At 43.3% G+C, this 16,067-nt stretch overlaps 1 protein-coding gene across 4 annotated transcripts in view; it reads left to right on the forward strand.

Moving 5' to 3' along the window:
• The first annotated feature begins 11,238 nt into the window (after nt 1-11,238).
• The window catches only part of COMMD10 (COMM domain containing 10), a 112,134-nt gene continuing 107,305 nt past the window's right edge, over nt 11,239-16,067 (forward strand). For 2 of the 4 annotated variants that reach the window (XM_009562921.2, XM_054055421.1), the window contains exons 1-4: nt 11,239-11,363; nt 12,231-12,321; nt 14,725-14,835; nt 15,821-15,976. In XM_009562921.2, the coding sequence (XP_009561216.1) occupies nt 11,332-11,363; nt 12,231-12,321; nt 14,725-14,835; nt 15,821-15,976 (390 nt within the window). In that variant the 5' untranslated portion in view covers nt 11,239-11,331. Of the gene's footprint in view, nt 11,394-12,230; nt 12,322-14,724; nt 14,836-15,820; nt 15,977-16,067 lie in introns of all 4 variants that reach the window. The other 2 variants (XM_054055422.1, XM_054055423.1) reach the window with 1 other exon arrangement.

Below are 16,067 nucleotides of genomic sequence, written 5' to 3' on the forward strand. Positions count from 1 at the left end.
TTTTGTTATGATAGCATTTGCACCTGAGTAAAGTTCTTCATACTTGACATTATAATAAAGTAAATCTTGGCTTTATGAATTGTCTCCAGTGAAGTGCCTGGCAGTGGTGTTTGTGGTTCTTTATTGCTAACCTAACAGACTTCAACCTTCCTCATTAAGTATGTATTTCATTCTTCATCATCCTTGCAAGCTTTACTAAGGCACCCAGTCTATCCTGTCTAAATCTTAACTTTCTAAAACTGAAGGTGTTTGGATAGCTGTGGGAAAACAATTTTCTTGCCCTGGGAAGCTGACCCACATTACCTGTAATAATTTTTTTCTTCCTAATTTCTCTGCAGTTAGCTTTTTTTTTTCTTTTTCTTTTATGGCATATGGTGTACTCAATCTCGATCAATCTTTAATCATATAGCTAGAAGTAAATGGACTGGATATCTTTACCTCTGGACAGAAGTCTCCTCAGGTCCAGGAGTTTCCTCTTACTGCAAGACATGACAGATTTCAAAACCAATAATATACACCCAGTTTTCTTCCAAGGTAGGTGTTCTCATTCATGATATGCACTCACGTCGGTTTTGAGGAGTGAGGTTTCCTCTGGATTTTGAAGTGGGGAAGGCTGCAGAATTTTTCAGGCAACATTCAGGAACATGTGGCTAGTGGGGGAATCATTCTTTGTGCCTGGTGCTTGTTTGTTTTGAGGACACTCTTAACTTTGAATACAGCAACACCTTTCTCTCCTACTAGGGACCATTGTCTGCAGATACAGACCTTCTGCTCCAAGGCAGAGGTAGAAGAATCTTCCTGGAACAGATCCCGAAAATGTCTTAACACGACTATCTCCTACGGATTTGATATCTTGGAAAGATTTGTTACTCCTTTCAATTAATGACACCTGAGTACTTAAGCTTGCAATATGAAAGCATCAGTACAAAAAAACTTCATAGGAATATTTGCTGTGGTGGTTAAAATACTCTCTGTTTGGCAGTCAGATCTGGTTCTGTTCCCTCATATGCCCCACTGGTTCCAAAGTATCCTTTGACTTCCAGTCAGTCTCCTTCCAGTACTTCAGGGGGTCTGCAAGAAAGTTGGGGGAGGGAATTTTTAAAAGGGTATGGAGTGATAGGATGAGGGGGAATGCCTTTAAGTTGGAAGTGGGAAGATTTAGATTAGACATAAGGAAGAAATTCTTCACGATGAGAGTGAGGAGGCACTGGCACAGGTTGTCCAGGGAAGTTGTGGATGTCCCCTCCCTGCAGGTGTTCAAGGCCAGGTTGCATGAGGCTTTGAGCAGCCTAGTCTGGTGGGAGGTGTCTGGGCGGTTCAAATTGGATGGTCTTTGAGGTCCCTTCCAACCCAAGCCATTCTGTGATTCCATGATTCCATGATTATATGATTCTATGACTTGTGTCAGAAGTCAAATAGCTCACCTCATCTTTGAGCTATTACTTATTTCTTAAGGTAGGTGCAAATCCTACCAGTATAGTCAGAGGCTGGTTTCCTGTTCCAGGTGTGCCACAGACTTATTCAGAATTTGATTGAATAAATGACTCTTCAAGAAGATAAAGTTGATTTACATGGACAGGAAGATGGTAGCCTTCCTTTGAAATAACCCCAAGATCTCAAATAGACAGGTTTGAATTAGCTTCTTTTTCTTTTCACTGAAAGCTAAAACCCCAGAGAGTTTCTCAAGTGGATCTCTGTGGTAAGGGCACACATCAGATTTTTTGAGTACTGTGATTAAACCCAGATTGGTGTAAATCCTTAGAATCTCACTGAATTTATTAATGCTACTTTGTGGCTTCTAATATGGACTGTGCCTCCAGCACAATCATAGCTACATGCAAAGCGTAAGAGATCTCCATCACAAACATACTTAGAGCAACCTTAAAAATATAGCACAACACCTGAAAAAACAGAAGGAAGAGACAAGATATGGGTAATGAAATAAAAGGATGTTGCAGAGGCAATTCTCCTGTGGTTTGAGAATGACTCTTTATTGTTGCAATGATTTCCCCCAAGTCCAAATGAGCAGCTGACAGTGCACAAGTATAATCCGTTAGGTCAGATGTATGTGGGGGTGGGAGGGGAAGGAAAGAAAACGACCAGTATTTTACAAAGGTTTATAATGAATTTGAAACACAGTTGTGGACCCATGTACATAAAAATAACAGCATGCCTATATCTGAAAATTTTTCTTAAGCAATTAGATAATGCCACACTGCACAACATTGTGGTTTTAAATAAAATGCCTTAACAGAAAAGGCAGAGAACATTTCTTAGTCTGTTATGAAACTGTCCACTTTCCAGAATGATATTAGATCAACTTTTTACCCTATAAGATGTCAATCTAAATACAATATGTTTTGCCCTATGGAATAAGATTGCTTTAAAAAGCTAATGTTTAAAATAAGAGGAAGCAGATCAATTAACTATTCCATAAAGATTGTTAGTCCTTCTTCTCCACACCCCACCCTGATGATGCAGGTTAAACAGTTTGTGACACTGTCAGCTTACTTTGCCTGTCTTTTCCTTGTTCACGTGGCTGCTTTGTTCACGGCCACCAGTGATCCCACTGTGGTTCAAGGAAAGATGAAACCACAGGTTTCATATATTAAGGTATAGCCTAACTAAGAAAACAAAAATTGATTTCAAGTTTCTTTTATTTGAAACTGTTGTGCCTTCCACTTTATTTCCCTTGCATACAATTCATAAGTATCTGGAAGGAAATATTCACCTTCTGCTCTCTTAGATATTATTACTACAAAGAAGCTAGTCTCATGTAAATCAATAATGTGGTTCTGTGCAATTTTAGCCAAAATAAAGATGATTCTTTCACTACTAACCTCCTCTGTGCTTAGGCATTGTCTTATAGAGATCATCCAAAGACTCTGCTGTGCATCTCCTGCCATTTACAAACTCAAAACTAAGAAAAGAAACTACAGCTATGTACAGCAGCTTGTTTGCCTTCATTGTCTCCATTTGCCTCTATTAGATGTTAAGCAGAAAGTTAACCGTTGAAAACACTCATTATTTAACTATTTGTCTGCACTTCTCGACATCAGAAGCTGTCGTAGCTCTGAGAAAAAAACAAGCCCTACAACAGCTGTCCTTGCATATTGCAATACTTAAACCTGCTCCTAAAACAGCAGCCAATTTTAAGGAGATACTAATAACATTATTATCATATGCCTTAGAAGAGGCCCAAATGAGATCAAAAGCCATTAAACTTCAAGAATTTTAAAGTGTGAAGCTATGCTAAAGACAAAGAACACTCGAGGCCTTATCAGATGAGTTAAGAGTTTTAGGAAAAAGACTGCGGATGTTGTCTCCTTGGACTATAGTAAAGACTTTAACATTGTTTGCTACAAAATTCTGCTTGAGAAACTGGCTGCCCTTGTCCTCGACAGGCACAACCTCTGCTGGGTTAAAAACTGGCTGGATGGCTGGGCTCAAAGAGTGGTGGTGAATGGAGTTAAATCCAGCTGGAGCCCGGTCACAAGTGGTGTCCCCAGGGCTTGGTGCTGGGTCCAGTCCTGTTCAATGTAGTTATCAATGACCTGGATGAGGGGATCGAATGCACTCTCAACAAGTTTGTGGATGACACTAGGTTGGGTGGAAAAGTCAATCTGTTGGAGGGTCGGGAGGCTTACAGAGAGGGACCTGGACAGGCTGGAACCGATGGGCTAAGACCAATGGGACGAGGTTTAACAAGGCCAATTGTAGAGTCCTGCACTTGGACACAACAACGCTGTGCAGCGCTACAGGCTTGGGGAAGAGTAGCTGGAAAGCTAGCAGGCACAAAAGAATCTGGAGGCATTGGTCAACCGCTGGCTGAATGCTAGCCAGCAATGTGCCCAGATGGACAAGAAGGCCAACAGCATCCCAACTTGTATTAGAAATGGTGTGACCAGCAGGACCATGGAAGTGATTGTGCCCCTGTACTCAGCACTGGTGAGGCTCCAGTCCTGTGTTCAGTTTTGTGCCTCTCACTGCAAGGACATTGAGGGGCTGGAGCATTTCCAGAGAAGGGGAACGAAGCTGGTGAAGGGTCTGGAACACAAGCCATATGAGGAGCAGCTGAGGGAACTGGGGGTTGTTTAGCTTTGAGAAGAGGAGGCTGAGGGGAGACCTCATTGCTCTCTACAATTACCTGAAAGGAGGTTGTAGCGAGGTGGGTATCGGTCTCTTCTCCCAAGTAACAAGTGACAGAATGAGGGGAGTTTTAGATTAGATATTGGGAAAAATTCCTTCTCTGAAAGGGCTCTCAGGTACTGGCAGAGTCTGCCCAGGGAGGTAGTTGAGTCACCATCCCTGGAGGTACTTAAAATACATATAGATGAGATGCTCATGGATATGGTTTAGTAGTGGACAGGCATGGTTGGACACAATGATCCCAAAGGTCTTTTCCAACCAAATGATTCTATGATTCTATGATTCTAAGAGATAGAAACTATGAATAAGCAGGCAGCACTGGGGCATGAGGCTGGCTAGCTAGTCAGCTGTAGCAAGACCACTGGCTTTGTTTCCATGATAGCAAATGGGCAAAATTATGCTGACTTTTTTCTTGCTGAGTGCTTGCAAATCCTTCACTCAAAGTTTCGCAATGAAAACTTAGAATTATTTATATAAATCCTTTTATGCAAAGGCTTCAGGATTACTAATCTACAGTTTCATATATAACGTAGCACTTCTGAAAGAGACTAGGAATACAATAAATTAGAGCATTGTAAAACAAGAGGAAAAAAAAATGGAGATATTCTTTTCCTCAAATAAGTTCCCAAATTTTGTATGAAAAGTGTTATGGGATTCCTGTCCACATGGAGACTTAACGTTAGGTAAATGCAGTAAGTTGCATGGTATTCAGTTTACCTACAGTGCTTTAAAAACGATGAAGGACAGTTGCCCATAGAGAAGTCAGACTTGTGGTTCCAGAAAGTCTAGATACTTCCAACCTCAGACCACTAAACTGTTCCTCTTGGCTTAAAATGAACTTCTACATATGGCAAGGTGCCATTCAATTCCACTGCATCATTTAGAGAGAAGTAAGTCCATGCTGTTATTTAACTCATACTATTATGTGCCAGCATCTGTTGAGGTAAGAACGCCGCAGTTAATATTTGACAGCCTCTGTGATTCATACAAACACAGAAGAGCATTAAAAAAAGAAAAATAGCACAGTTTGAACTCTTTTCCAGGCAATTTTTGTAATCCTTTTAACTTGTCCTATAATAGCACAACTGAACTTTATACACATCCACACCAGAGTAGAGCAAAGTTTTGATTCACTTCAGTGGGAAAAGCAGAAAAGCTTGACTAAAGAAATACTGGCTTATGCTTTCTGGATAAATATTTAAATACACCTTAGATAAATATTTGCACCAAAAGCATTACAGCTGCTGCAGCTATTCAGTTTCTTAGCTAGTAATAGCAATATTGATTGTAGCTTTTCCTTTGACACACTGTTCATAATATTAAAACACTTTAAAATAAATTATGCATGATTCAATGGACTATTTTGTTACACCCCATTGTGGTTGGAAAAGAGACATATCAAGTCTGAGCTAACAGTAACTTTGAACATTAGTTAGAGTGGGATACTTGCATTTCATCAGCCCTAATTTGTAATCTTAGTATGAATCGTAGATAGATTTTCTGATCTACCATTTGTATAGGGCAAGACGTCTTTTCTCCGTCCGCCTGGCCCTGCAGAGTACTGACGTGCCTCCACCCTCCTGTCAGATGCAAGGGTATGAATGCTGGTCCCTTACAGAGTCACAACTGGTTTTGCTGTAAATAAACAAATTAAGGTCTGTTGTCCACAGGTGAATGTCTTGTATGCTCATAGATTCTTTAGAATAAAGGAGCTGGCTATGCATCTCCGATTTCCATTGTGAAGCGCTGCCTCATCCAAATAACCTGACTTCAAATGACTAGATGCAATAGTGAACCTTCACATATAAGCACAAAAATAACAAACATTAAATCGGAATACAGAACCAATAAACTAGAATTCCCCTTCCCCTACTCATTCCGAGAGGAATCCAAGTAGTCCTTCTGATTTTAATGGGATTACTCATTCAATGGAACACAAATAACGACACAGAAAGACTGGCAGGTGGTTTCATAATGGTAACAGTCACACATAGCAATAGAGAAGCATTTATTTCTGATAAACATGATTTATCTGAAACACTTACAACATAGTCTAAATAAATGAGGAATTTTTTCAATAAGATTTCAGAAGTCAAGCTATCTAATAATAGGTAAAAGGCACTATTCAGTCCCTGCCTCACGAACTTATAGTTTGCGAACTTCAATTGCTTCAGCACGTTGCAAGTGAAAATTTATGTGAAACATTATTGATTTATTTTCATTGAGTTGCAGGACAATTATTTAGTCTATAAATAGTGTCAGGTACGTTGTACAAATCAGATCAAAAGGAGTTCAACATGTTCTTTTGTGTGTACCTCAAGAAGTAAAGAAAAAAACCACAAATGAATACGACAGAAAATGGAAAGCCTTGAGCGCTGAGAGAATGGCATTGAAAGTAAGAAGCTACGGAATAAAAAGTAGATCATAGGAGCAAAGACAGGATCCTGAAAGCCTGTATTCCTCAATGCTGGATCAGTTCTACTCACTTTCTACACATTTACAACCCAAGAGAAGAAGCTCGACACGAGCTGGCAATGTGCACTCACAGCCCAGAGGCCAACCATGTACTGGGCTGCATCAAAAGGGGACTCTGCCCCTCTACTCCTCTCTTGTGAGACCTCATCTGGAGTATTGTGTCCAGTTCCAGAATCCTCAGCATAAGAAGGATATGGAGCTGTTGGAACAGGTCCAGAGGAGGGCTACAAGGGTGATGAGAGAGCTGGAGCACCTCCCATACAGTACCTGAAGGGGGCTACAAGAGAGCTGGGGAGGGACTTTTTACAAAGGCATGGAGTGTAGAACAGTGGGAATGTCTATAAATTGGAGAGAGACAGATTTAGACTAGACATAAGGAGGAATTTCTTCACAATGAGAGTGGTGAGACACTGGCATAGGTTGCCCAGAGAAGCTGTGGCTGCCCCATCCCTGGAGGTGTTCAATGCCAGGTTGGATGGGGCCTTGGGCAGCCTGATCCAGTGGGAGGTGACCTTGCCTAAGGCAGGTGGGTTGGAACTGGATGATCTTTAAGACCCCTTCCAACCCAAACTATTCTATGATTCTATGACTGTATAATTTTCATGACCAGTATTCATCTCTTTGTGCTATAAAACCTCTAATGAAAGAGACTCTGCAGTTTCTCAAGCAGTTTATTGCATTGCTTAACTAACCTTGTGTAGAAAGTATTCCGTAATTCCTAACTGTATGTCCTTTTCATACTCTACATAATCAGTTTCACCTGGTAAACACGGAAGTATTTTAAAAAGCAGAGCTTAAATGAATTCTAACTGAAGGCCTGAGTGGTGAGCAAAGTCTGTAAATCAAACCATAATCAAATAGCATAAAGCATTGCTTGGGCTTTGTGAAAGAGCAAAATACATAGTTCAATTTCTGGATATGCAAAGTAAGGGAAACAGATTTTCAAGACTGTTGTAAGGCAGTAAGGTTCCTGACTTCCATTAGCAGCTAACTGGTCTAAAGTGTCAGTTAGCGATGCCTAAGATTTTGTCATAGGATATGAGCAAATTAATCCACAAGCCCATGCAACATCCATTTTCATGTCAAAGTGGAATATTTTCTGCCTTGGTGAGAGTCAAAATATGGGTAACAATTTGACTCAAAACATGTCTTAACTAGATGGATAGTTAAGACAATTGAAAAAACATATCAAATTGTGTAATATCATTAGCTCAGTGACAAAAACTGTTATTCACAGTGGAAAAATGGATCACGGATGCAAGTATAAAACAGTAACATATGAATGGATGTATGAGAAGTCACTTTTTTTTATAGTTCTTTTTTTAGGAACAGAAAAAAGTATTACAAAAAAATATTTAATTGTGCACTTGACAACACCTTGCCAGGTTAGCTTCCTTATTTATTATTTCCAATCACGTCTTTCTTCAGTGAGGTTTTCAATAACATAGAATGATGCAGGGCAGAAGAAACCTCCAGAGGTATCAAGTCAAACCTCCTGTATGAAGCAAGTCTAGCTGGAAGAGGTTTCTCAGGATCCTGTTCAGCTGAGTCTTTAATGTTCATTGCTTTGACTATTCTTTTGAATATTCATTTGATGTAGCAAAGCATGAAAGAAAACATTTTAACATAGGTCCATCTGATTATAAAACCAGAGAATTGGCAGCAAACCTGAGTAGCGCATCCAGTACTTGTATCAGCTGGAACTTTTTTAAATAAGTAAGCAATTGTCTAGACTTCCAGTCGCCGTGCTCATTTTGACTGAAAAAACTATTTTATAAAGTTCTGCTCTCAAGGAAGCTTTCCTAGAACAAGAACTTACATTGTTTCAGCATGGAGTGGCTTTTCTTTTCCAGCCAAATAAATTTACTTCAAGAATATTGTATTTTCCTGTTTTATAAGAGCGCAGAAAAACAGCTGAAATCATTGAACGTAATTTTATTTCAGCCCATAACAATGGCTTGAAATATGCAGCTGTCTTTCATAACAGCGACCGTGGGTCCAACTTCTGGGAAGAGGTATAGTAGAAATGTTGTTAAAGTCTCAGCCAGGAATTCTCTGCTTTAAAATTCCCATTGTAGCATGGTCAGGTTTGTCACTTTTCCTGAAGTTGGTTCTTAAGGCTGAGTCTGTTTAAGCAGACATCGTATTTTTAAATGTCCTGGCTGAAATCCTGGTCCTGTTGAAGTGAAAGACCAAATTCCCCTCACTTCCACAGTGGCAAGATTCCAGTATATATGCTTATAAAACATTTCTTTACAGTACCTCAAAAATTTCTAGCCTTTTCCCACTTGCCTCTTGAGACTATCATGGTTTATTACCACACACATGGCATGATAGAATGTCTTGAGTTGGATGGGTCATTTATGAAGCCATCAAAGAGTACTGGCCCTAAGACAGATCTCTGCAAAATCCCATTAGTGACTGACCATCGAGCCCAACTCTTGTCCCTGCACAGGACAATCCCTACATTCACACTATGCATCTGAGGGTGTTGTCCAAATGCTTCTGGAATATTGCTGGACTTGGTGCTGTGACTGCTTCCGGGGGAGCTGTTCCAGTGCTCTACCACCCTCTGGGGGAAGAACCTCTTCCTGAAAGCCAGCCTAACCTTCCCCTGGCACATCTTCCTGCCATTCCCTTGGGTCCTATCATTGGTTACCAGGGAGAAAAGTGCCTGCTCCTTCTCCTCCCACTGTCAGGAAGCTGTAGACTGTGATGAGGTCTCCTGTCATTCTCCTCTTCTCCAGGCTGAACGAACCAAGCGATTTCAGCCACTTCTCATAAGCTTCCCCTCTAAACCCTTCACCAACTCTCTGGCCTCCCCTGGACACTCTCCAGTAGCTTTAGATCCTTTTTGTACTGTGGTGCCCAAAAATGCACCCAGTACTCAACCTGGGGTCGCACCAGTGTAGAGTGGAGCAAGACAATCACCTCCACCAACCAGCTGGCAATGCCATGCTGGATGCACCCCAGCGTGCCCTTGGCTGCCAGGGCACTGCTAGTCCATGTTCACTCATGCTGACTGTTCTTCTGATTGCTGGTCCCGTTGTAATTTAGCCTTTTTTCAACTTCATAGAATCATAGAATGGTTCGGGTTAGAAGGGACATTAAAGCCCATCCAGTTCCACTCCCCCTGCCATGGGCAGGGACACCTCCCACTGGATCAGGCTGCTCAAAGCCGCATCCAACCTGGCCCTGAACACCTTCAGGGATGGGGCAGCCACAACTTCCCTGGGCAACCTGTGCCAGCGTCTCACCGCTCTCACAGGAAAATTATTCTGAAAATTTCATCTTAATCTCCATTTTTCAGTCTAAAACCTTTCCCTGTTGTCCTATCCCTGCACTCCCTGATCAAGAGCCCCTTTCTAGCTTTCTTGTAGCGCCCCCCCAAGTATGTGAAGGCTGCTCTAAGGTCATCCCAGAGTCTTCTCATCTCTAGGCTGAACAGGTGCATAATTACAGGCTGGGCAGAGAATGGATTGAGAGCAGCCCTGCAGAGAAGGACTTGGGGCTGCTGGTTGATGAGAAGCTTGACATGAGCCGGTAATGTGTGCTCACAGCCCAGAAGGCCAAACGTATCCTGGGCTGCATCAAAAGAAGCGTGGCCAGCAGGGGGAGGGAGGGGATTCTGCCCCTCTATTCTTCTCTTATGAGACCTCACCTGGAGTATTGTGTCCAGTTCTGGAGTCTGCAGCCCAGGAACGACATGGAGTTGTTGGCGCAAGTCCAGAGGAGGCCGAGAAGATCTGGGGGCTGGAGCATCTCTGCTATGACAGGCTGAGTTTGGGTTGTTCAGTCTGGAAAAAAAAGGCTGTGGGGACACATTAGAGCAGCCTCCAACCACGTGAAGGGGCTCCAGGAAAGCAGGGGAGGAGCTTTGTACAAGGGCATGGAGTGACAGGGAGAGAAGGGTGGGTTCACATTGGAAGGGGAAAGATTAAGATGAGACATTAGTAAGAAATTCTTCCTGATGAGTGTGGTGAGACACTGGCACAGGTTGCCCAGGGAAGCTGCGGCTGCCCCATCCCTGGAGGTGTTCAAGGCCAGGTTGGATGGTGCCTTGGGCAGCCTGATTTAGTGGGAGGTGTCCCTGTCCATGGTAGGGGGTTGAACTGGATGGGCTTTGAGGTTCCTTCCAGCGCAAACTACTCTGTGATTCAACGATTCAATGACTCTTTGAGCCAGTTCACGAGGGCCGCACCCAGCACGGCATGGAGGTGGTCAGATGAGGGGGCGTGATCAGAAGAAGGGGCACGGCCAGCACACAGAGGGCGTGGTCAGAGATGGACGGGGCGTGGTCTGTGCAGGGGGCGTGGTCAGCACGGGAGAAAGGCGCTGTCCGCCCCGAGGGGGCGGGGCAAGAGAGGCGGGGGCGTGACCAATGCACCAGAGGAGCGGGGTCAGCGCAGAGGGGTGGCCAGAGTAGGGGACGTGACGGACATGGAAGGGGTGTGGTCAGCAGGTGAGGAGCCGTGCTCAGCACTGAATGGGCGTGGCCAGAGTAGGAGAGAGGCGTGGGCAACGCAGGAGAGGCGCGTGACTAGCACAGAGGGGGCGTAGCCGGCAAGGTTGAAAGGCGTAACCAGCTCAGAAGGGGCGTGACCATAGCAGGAGGGAGCGTGGTCAGAGCAGGAGAGGGGCGGGGCGAAGCGACGGCGTTTATCCCCTCCGCGTTGCCGTCGTGAGGGCAGGGCTGCGGCAGTGAACATGGCGGCGCCCCTTGTGCCGGAAAGTGACCGGTACCGGCTGCTCCTCCGGGATGGAACCGGGTGCTGGGCCTCGGGTCCGGGTCTCGGTCCGGATCTGAGACTGGGTCTGGGTCTGGGTCGGGTGTCCAAGTCCTGGGTCGGCATCTGGGTGTGGGTCCTGAGTCCTGATTCCTGGTCTGGATGGTGGATACTGGTCCAGATTCTGGGTGACGGGTCCTGGGTTGAGATCTGGGTCCTGGGTCCGAGTCTGTGGTCTGGGTCCTAGGTCTGGATCAATATCCTGAGTCTGCGTCTGAGGTGTGGTTCCCGAGTGAGGTCCGGGCTCCGGGTCCTGCGTCCGCGGTCCAGGTCCTGTGTCTGGGTTCTGGGTCGTGATTCCAGGTTCTGGTTCCGTATCTGGATCCTGGGCTCAGATCTGGGTCCAGATCTGGGTCCCAAGTCCTGAGTTCAAATCCACGTCTGGTATCTGGATCTGTGTCTTGCAGCTGTGCCTGGGCTTCTCGGTCTGGATCTGTGTCCTGGCTCTGAGGTCAAGGTCTTGCCTCCAGATCTGCATCCAGACCTGGGTTTGGGGTCCTGGTTCTGGGTCCTGAGTTGGGATTTTGGTCTGGGTCCAGAACCTGGGTCCGGATCCAGGTCTTAGGTCTTGGATCCAGATCCTAGGTCTGACTCAGGGTCCAGATTTGGGTCCTGGGACAGGTTGCCTGTCCAGGGTTCACATCCTGGTCTGGGTCCTGGGTCTAGGTCTGGGTCCTAGTCCTGCCTGAGTTCTGGGTGCCTGGTACAGGTCTGGGTCCATGTTCAAGTCCTGGGTCCAGGGTCCAGTTTCAGGTCCTGGGTCCAGATATGCACCCATATCTGCATCCCCCCCTTACCACCCTCTGTCCTTCCCCACAGCATCCGCAGGGCTGTGTCACTGCTCAATGCTATGGATCCGGGACGGTTCCCACGGCTTCTCTCCCGCCTCCTGCAGAAGCTGCACCTGAAGGTTGGTGGGCTGGGGTGAGGGAGGCCATGGGAGCCACATTCAACTCGTAGTGGTGCCCACCAAGGCAGGGGTGAGGGTGAAAGCAAGGAGGCTTCACCAGGTGGAGCGACAGGTATGGGGTGAGGATCCTGCATCTTTCCTGTGCAACCTGTGGGATACGGTGGGAGCAAAGCCAAGCTAGAAGGAGCTCTGACCCTCCACAGTCCAACTGCTGTGGAGCCCCTCTGCTTGGGACAGACACGACGCCCTGTTTTACTAAAGGATAATTATTTCTATTCCTTTTTTTAAAAAAAAAAAAAATATTTTGGTCTTAATTTCACTCATCACTAATTGTTCAGAACCATTACAAGGGAGTAGTCCTAGATGAGGGGAAGATTCTTTCCTTTAAATCTTCCCACATTCCGTAAACTGGAAGGAGGAAGATGTAGACTAGACGTTTGGAAGAAATTCTTCACTGTGAGGGTGGTGGGGCACTGGCATAGGTTGCCTGGGGAAGCAGTGGCTGCCCCATCCCTGGAAGTGTTCAAACTTGCTGGAGAGGTGGTAGATGCCCCGTTCCTGGGAACATCAGGTTGCTGGTGGGGCTCTGAGCAGCCTGATGGAGTTGTAGATGTCCCTACTCCTGCAGGGGGTGTTGAACTAGATGTCTTTCATGGTCCCTTCCAACCCAAACCATTCTATGATGTCCTGAGTTGGAAGGGGCCCACAAGGATCATCCAATCCAACTCCTGTCCTGCACAGGACAGCCCCAACATTCACATCATTTGTCTGAGGGCATTATCCAAATGCTTCTGGAACATTGTCAGGCTTGGCACCCTGGGAGCTGTTCTAGTGCTCCACCACCCTCTGGGGGAAGAACCTTTACCTAATATCTGACCTTGACCAAAGCCATCTGTAGAACTGAGGTTAAAAATCAAGTCTGTAACTTTTAGTAAATGTTTTTTGTCATCTGTACAAAGGTTTTGGCGTTTTTTATTTGCTCAATAAATAATAAAGAAATAAAATAAGTAGTCAGTTTCATCACACACTGCCAAAAAGTCAAATGGAAGCTAAATTTAACTGTGGCACTAAATATTGCAGGGGAAAATGAAAGATAAGTGCTAAAAAAAAGTATCGTTTTGTTCAGTTTCTTTATCTTTCAGCATCAGATTTTGTTTATTCCCTTGTTTTGTGTTTTTAATAATAGAAAAAGTAATACAGAATTTGTTTTCTATGCGCTTATATATACAAACCAAACATTTAAATGTTGCTATTAGGAGCAGCATAGATAGAAAAAAGAAATGTATTACAGGTCGTAATTCTGAGACTGTAAGGATTGTTTTGATTATTTGATTCAGCTGCTAATTTTATTCCTACCAAAATTACTGGCTTGGATGCTGCTGTTATTGCAGAGGGTTTTCTCAGTTGTTTTGTATGGGTATTAACTCCTTGGTGACTGCAAAGTGTCACCAACTCTTTTTTTGTAACAGCTGGCCTTTCCTACATAGCTGACTCTAAGGCACGTTCAGTCACTGGAAACTTTAAATAAGTTTATTTGCCTTAACAAAGTAGATACTTAGAGTTCTGCATTTCCTTCTGACAGCTAATGATTCAAATAATGTTTCCATTCTGATATTAGTATTACAGACATTGTGGTCATTGAAGTATTTGTGTAATCACCTCATTTTGTTTGTTCTGACAACTCAATTGCTTTTTTGTGTAGCTTTGCAGTTTTGGATTACTAAGTGGTCTAAACATGGTGTTTTGATAGTCTGTAGCATAGATTTGTTAGTAATTACATTTTAGAAGATGCAATATCTGCATTTAAATTACTATTTAATTTGCTGTAGCGTGGTAAATATAACCACTGTATTTTAAAAGTACAGCATATTCTCAGTAATCTTCAGTAATGCATTAGGCTGTAGATTCAAAAATCTGACTTTCAAAATCAACATAAACTAGGCCTTTATTTCCTTTATAGTAGCATGGGTGGTTTTCAGAAGAGTATCCAGAGTGCAAGAAGGATACGTAACTAACTTCACTATTGTATTGCCTTCTGTTTCCTTTGGGATCTGATTCACATAATGTACTTCATACTTTTTTTTTTTTTATGTATTTATAAAAGGTCATTGGAGATGATCAGATAGTTGAAAGAAATATTTCTTCATGTCTCTCAGGTGCATTTTCTTGTTATGTAATTGAAATAATCCTCGTAAGGACTCACGTAATACTGTTGTCTTTTAATTTTTGTTTTCAGTGAGAAGAATTACTTGCATTTTTCTGTTGGAAAAGTACTTTAATTTGTTGTTTTTATTTAGAAACAATTGGACTATGTTTATAAAAATGGGGAGAATGGTTTTGTTTTGACAGGTATCTTCTGAATCTCTGAATGGAATGTTAGAACTAACCTTTTTTGTGCTTCAGGCTGAAAGTAGCTTCAGTGAAGAGGAGGAAGAAAAGCTTCAAATAGCTTTTTCATTGGAAAAGCAGGATCTTCATCTAGTTATTGAAACTATATCCTTCATTTTGGAACAGGTATCTTGATTCTATCTTTATGACTTGATTTTTTTATCCAATTGTAGATTTAAAAAATATAAAGACATGTTTCCGTTAATTCCTTTTTAACTTGAATCTGTAGTGTACTATGGTATTTTTTTGGAGGCACAATTTTATTGCTTTTGTTTTCATGCCTTTCTGATTTGGATTGGACTCATTGCATTTGTGGAATGAGTTTCCTAAATATAGGAGGTAGAATTGAGGTCTGCATGACTATGAGAGAAGCGTTGGTAATCATGAGGTTTAGTTTTTCCTTATAGTCATTCTAAGCAAGCCAGTCATGCATTTTTTTAAATTCCAGTAGGGAAAATATTAGATGGCATTTTTGAGCACTGCTTAAGTTACGCATAGTAGGTTCAACAAGGCCAGGTGCCAAGCCCTGCAGTTGGGGCGCAACAGCCCTCTGCAGTGCTACAGAGTAGGAGAAGTCTGGCTAGAAAGCTGCCTGGAGGAGAAGGACCTGGGGGTGTTGGTTGACAGTGGCTGAACATGAGCCAGCACTGGCCCACATAGCCAAGAAGGGCAACGGCACCCTGGCATTTATCAGAAATGGCGTGACCCGCAAGAGCAGGGAAGTAATTGGGCCCCTTCTGCAGGTCACTTCCAACCCAAACCATTCCATGATTCATGGTCACAATTGATTTCAAATCCAATTTTTTTTCTCAGCGATAGCTGCTTTGGCATTATGTACTGTGGAAACATATATGCTTAGATTTGGCTCATATTTGCGTTTTTCATAGTTTGTCTGTTTTGAGTCATTCGTAACATTGCATTTTGAGTTACAGTTGAGATAGTTATGCTTTTCTGTCTTCCCAGTCAGAGGGCTAAGAGAAACAGGATGCTTGCAGTCCCGCATAGAGCTGCTAGTAAAAATCTTGTGTGAACATGGTGGCCGCCTATGGTAAAATATATCTGTCACAACTTGTAGAGGCATACTGGACAACAACAGTTTTCCTTTTAACAGGCAGTCTATCATAATTTGAAGCCTGCTTCATTGCAACAACAGCTGCAAAGCATTCACCTGGATGAAGACAAAACTGAAGCATTTGCCAGCGCATGGGCAGCTGCGGGCCAAGATACAATTGAAAAGTTCAGGCAGAGGGTTTTCACCCCTCAGAAGGTAATGTTTTGTTTGTTTATTTTCTAAGAGAAGATAGAGCTATGTAGGCTTGTTTTAAAGCAAGGAGTTTAAACGAACATACGACTTTCGT

This window comes from Cuculus canorus, chromosome Z (assembly GCF_017976375.1).
Source record: "Cuculus canorus isolate bCucCan1 chromosome Z, bCucCan1.pri, whole genome shotgun sequence".
NCBI lineage: Eukaryota > Metazoa > Chordata > Aves > Cuculiformes > Cuculidae > Cuculus > Cuculus canorus.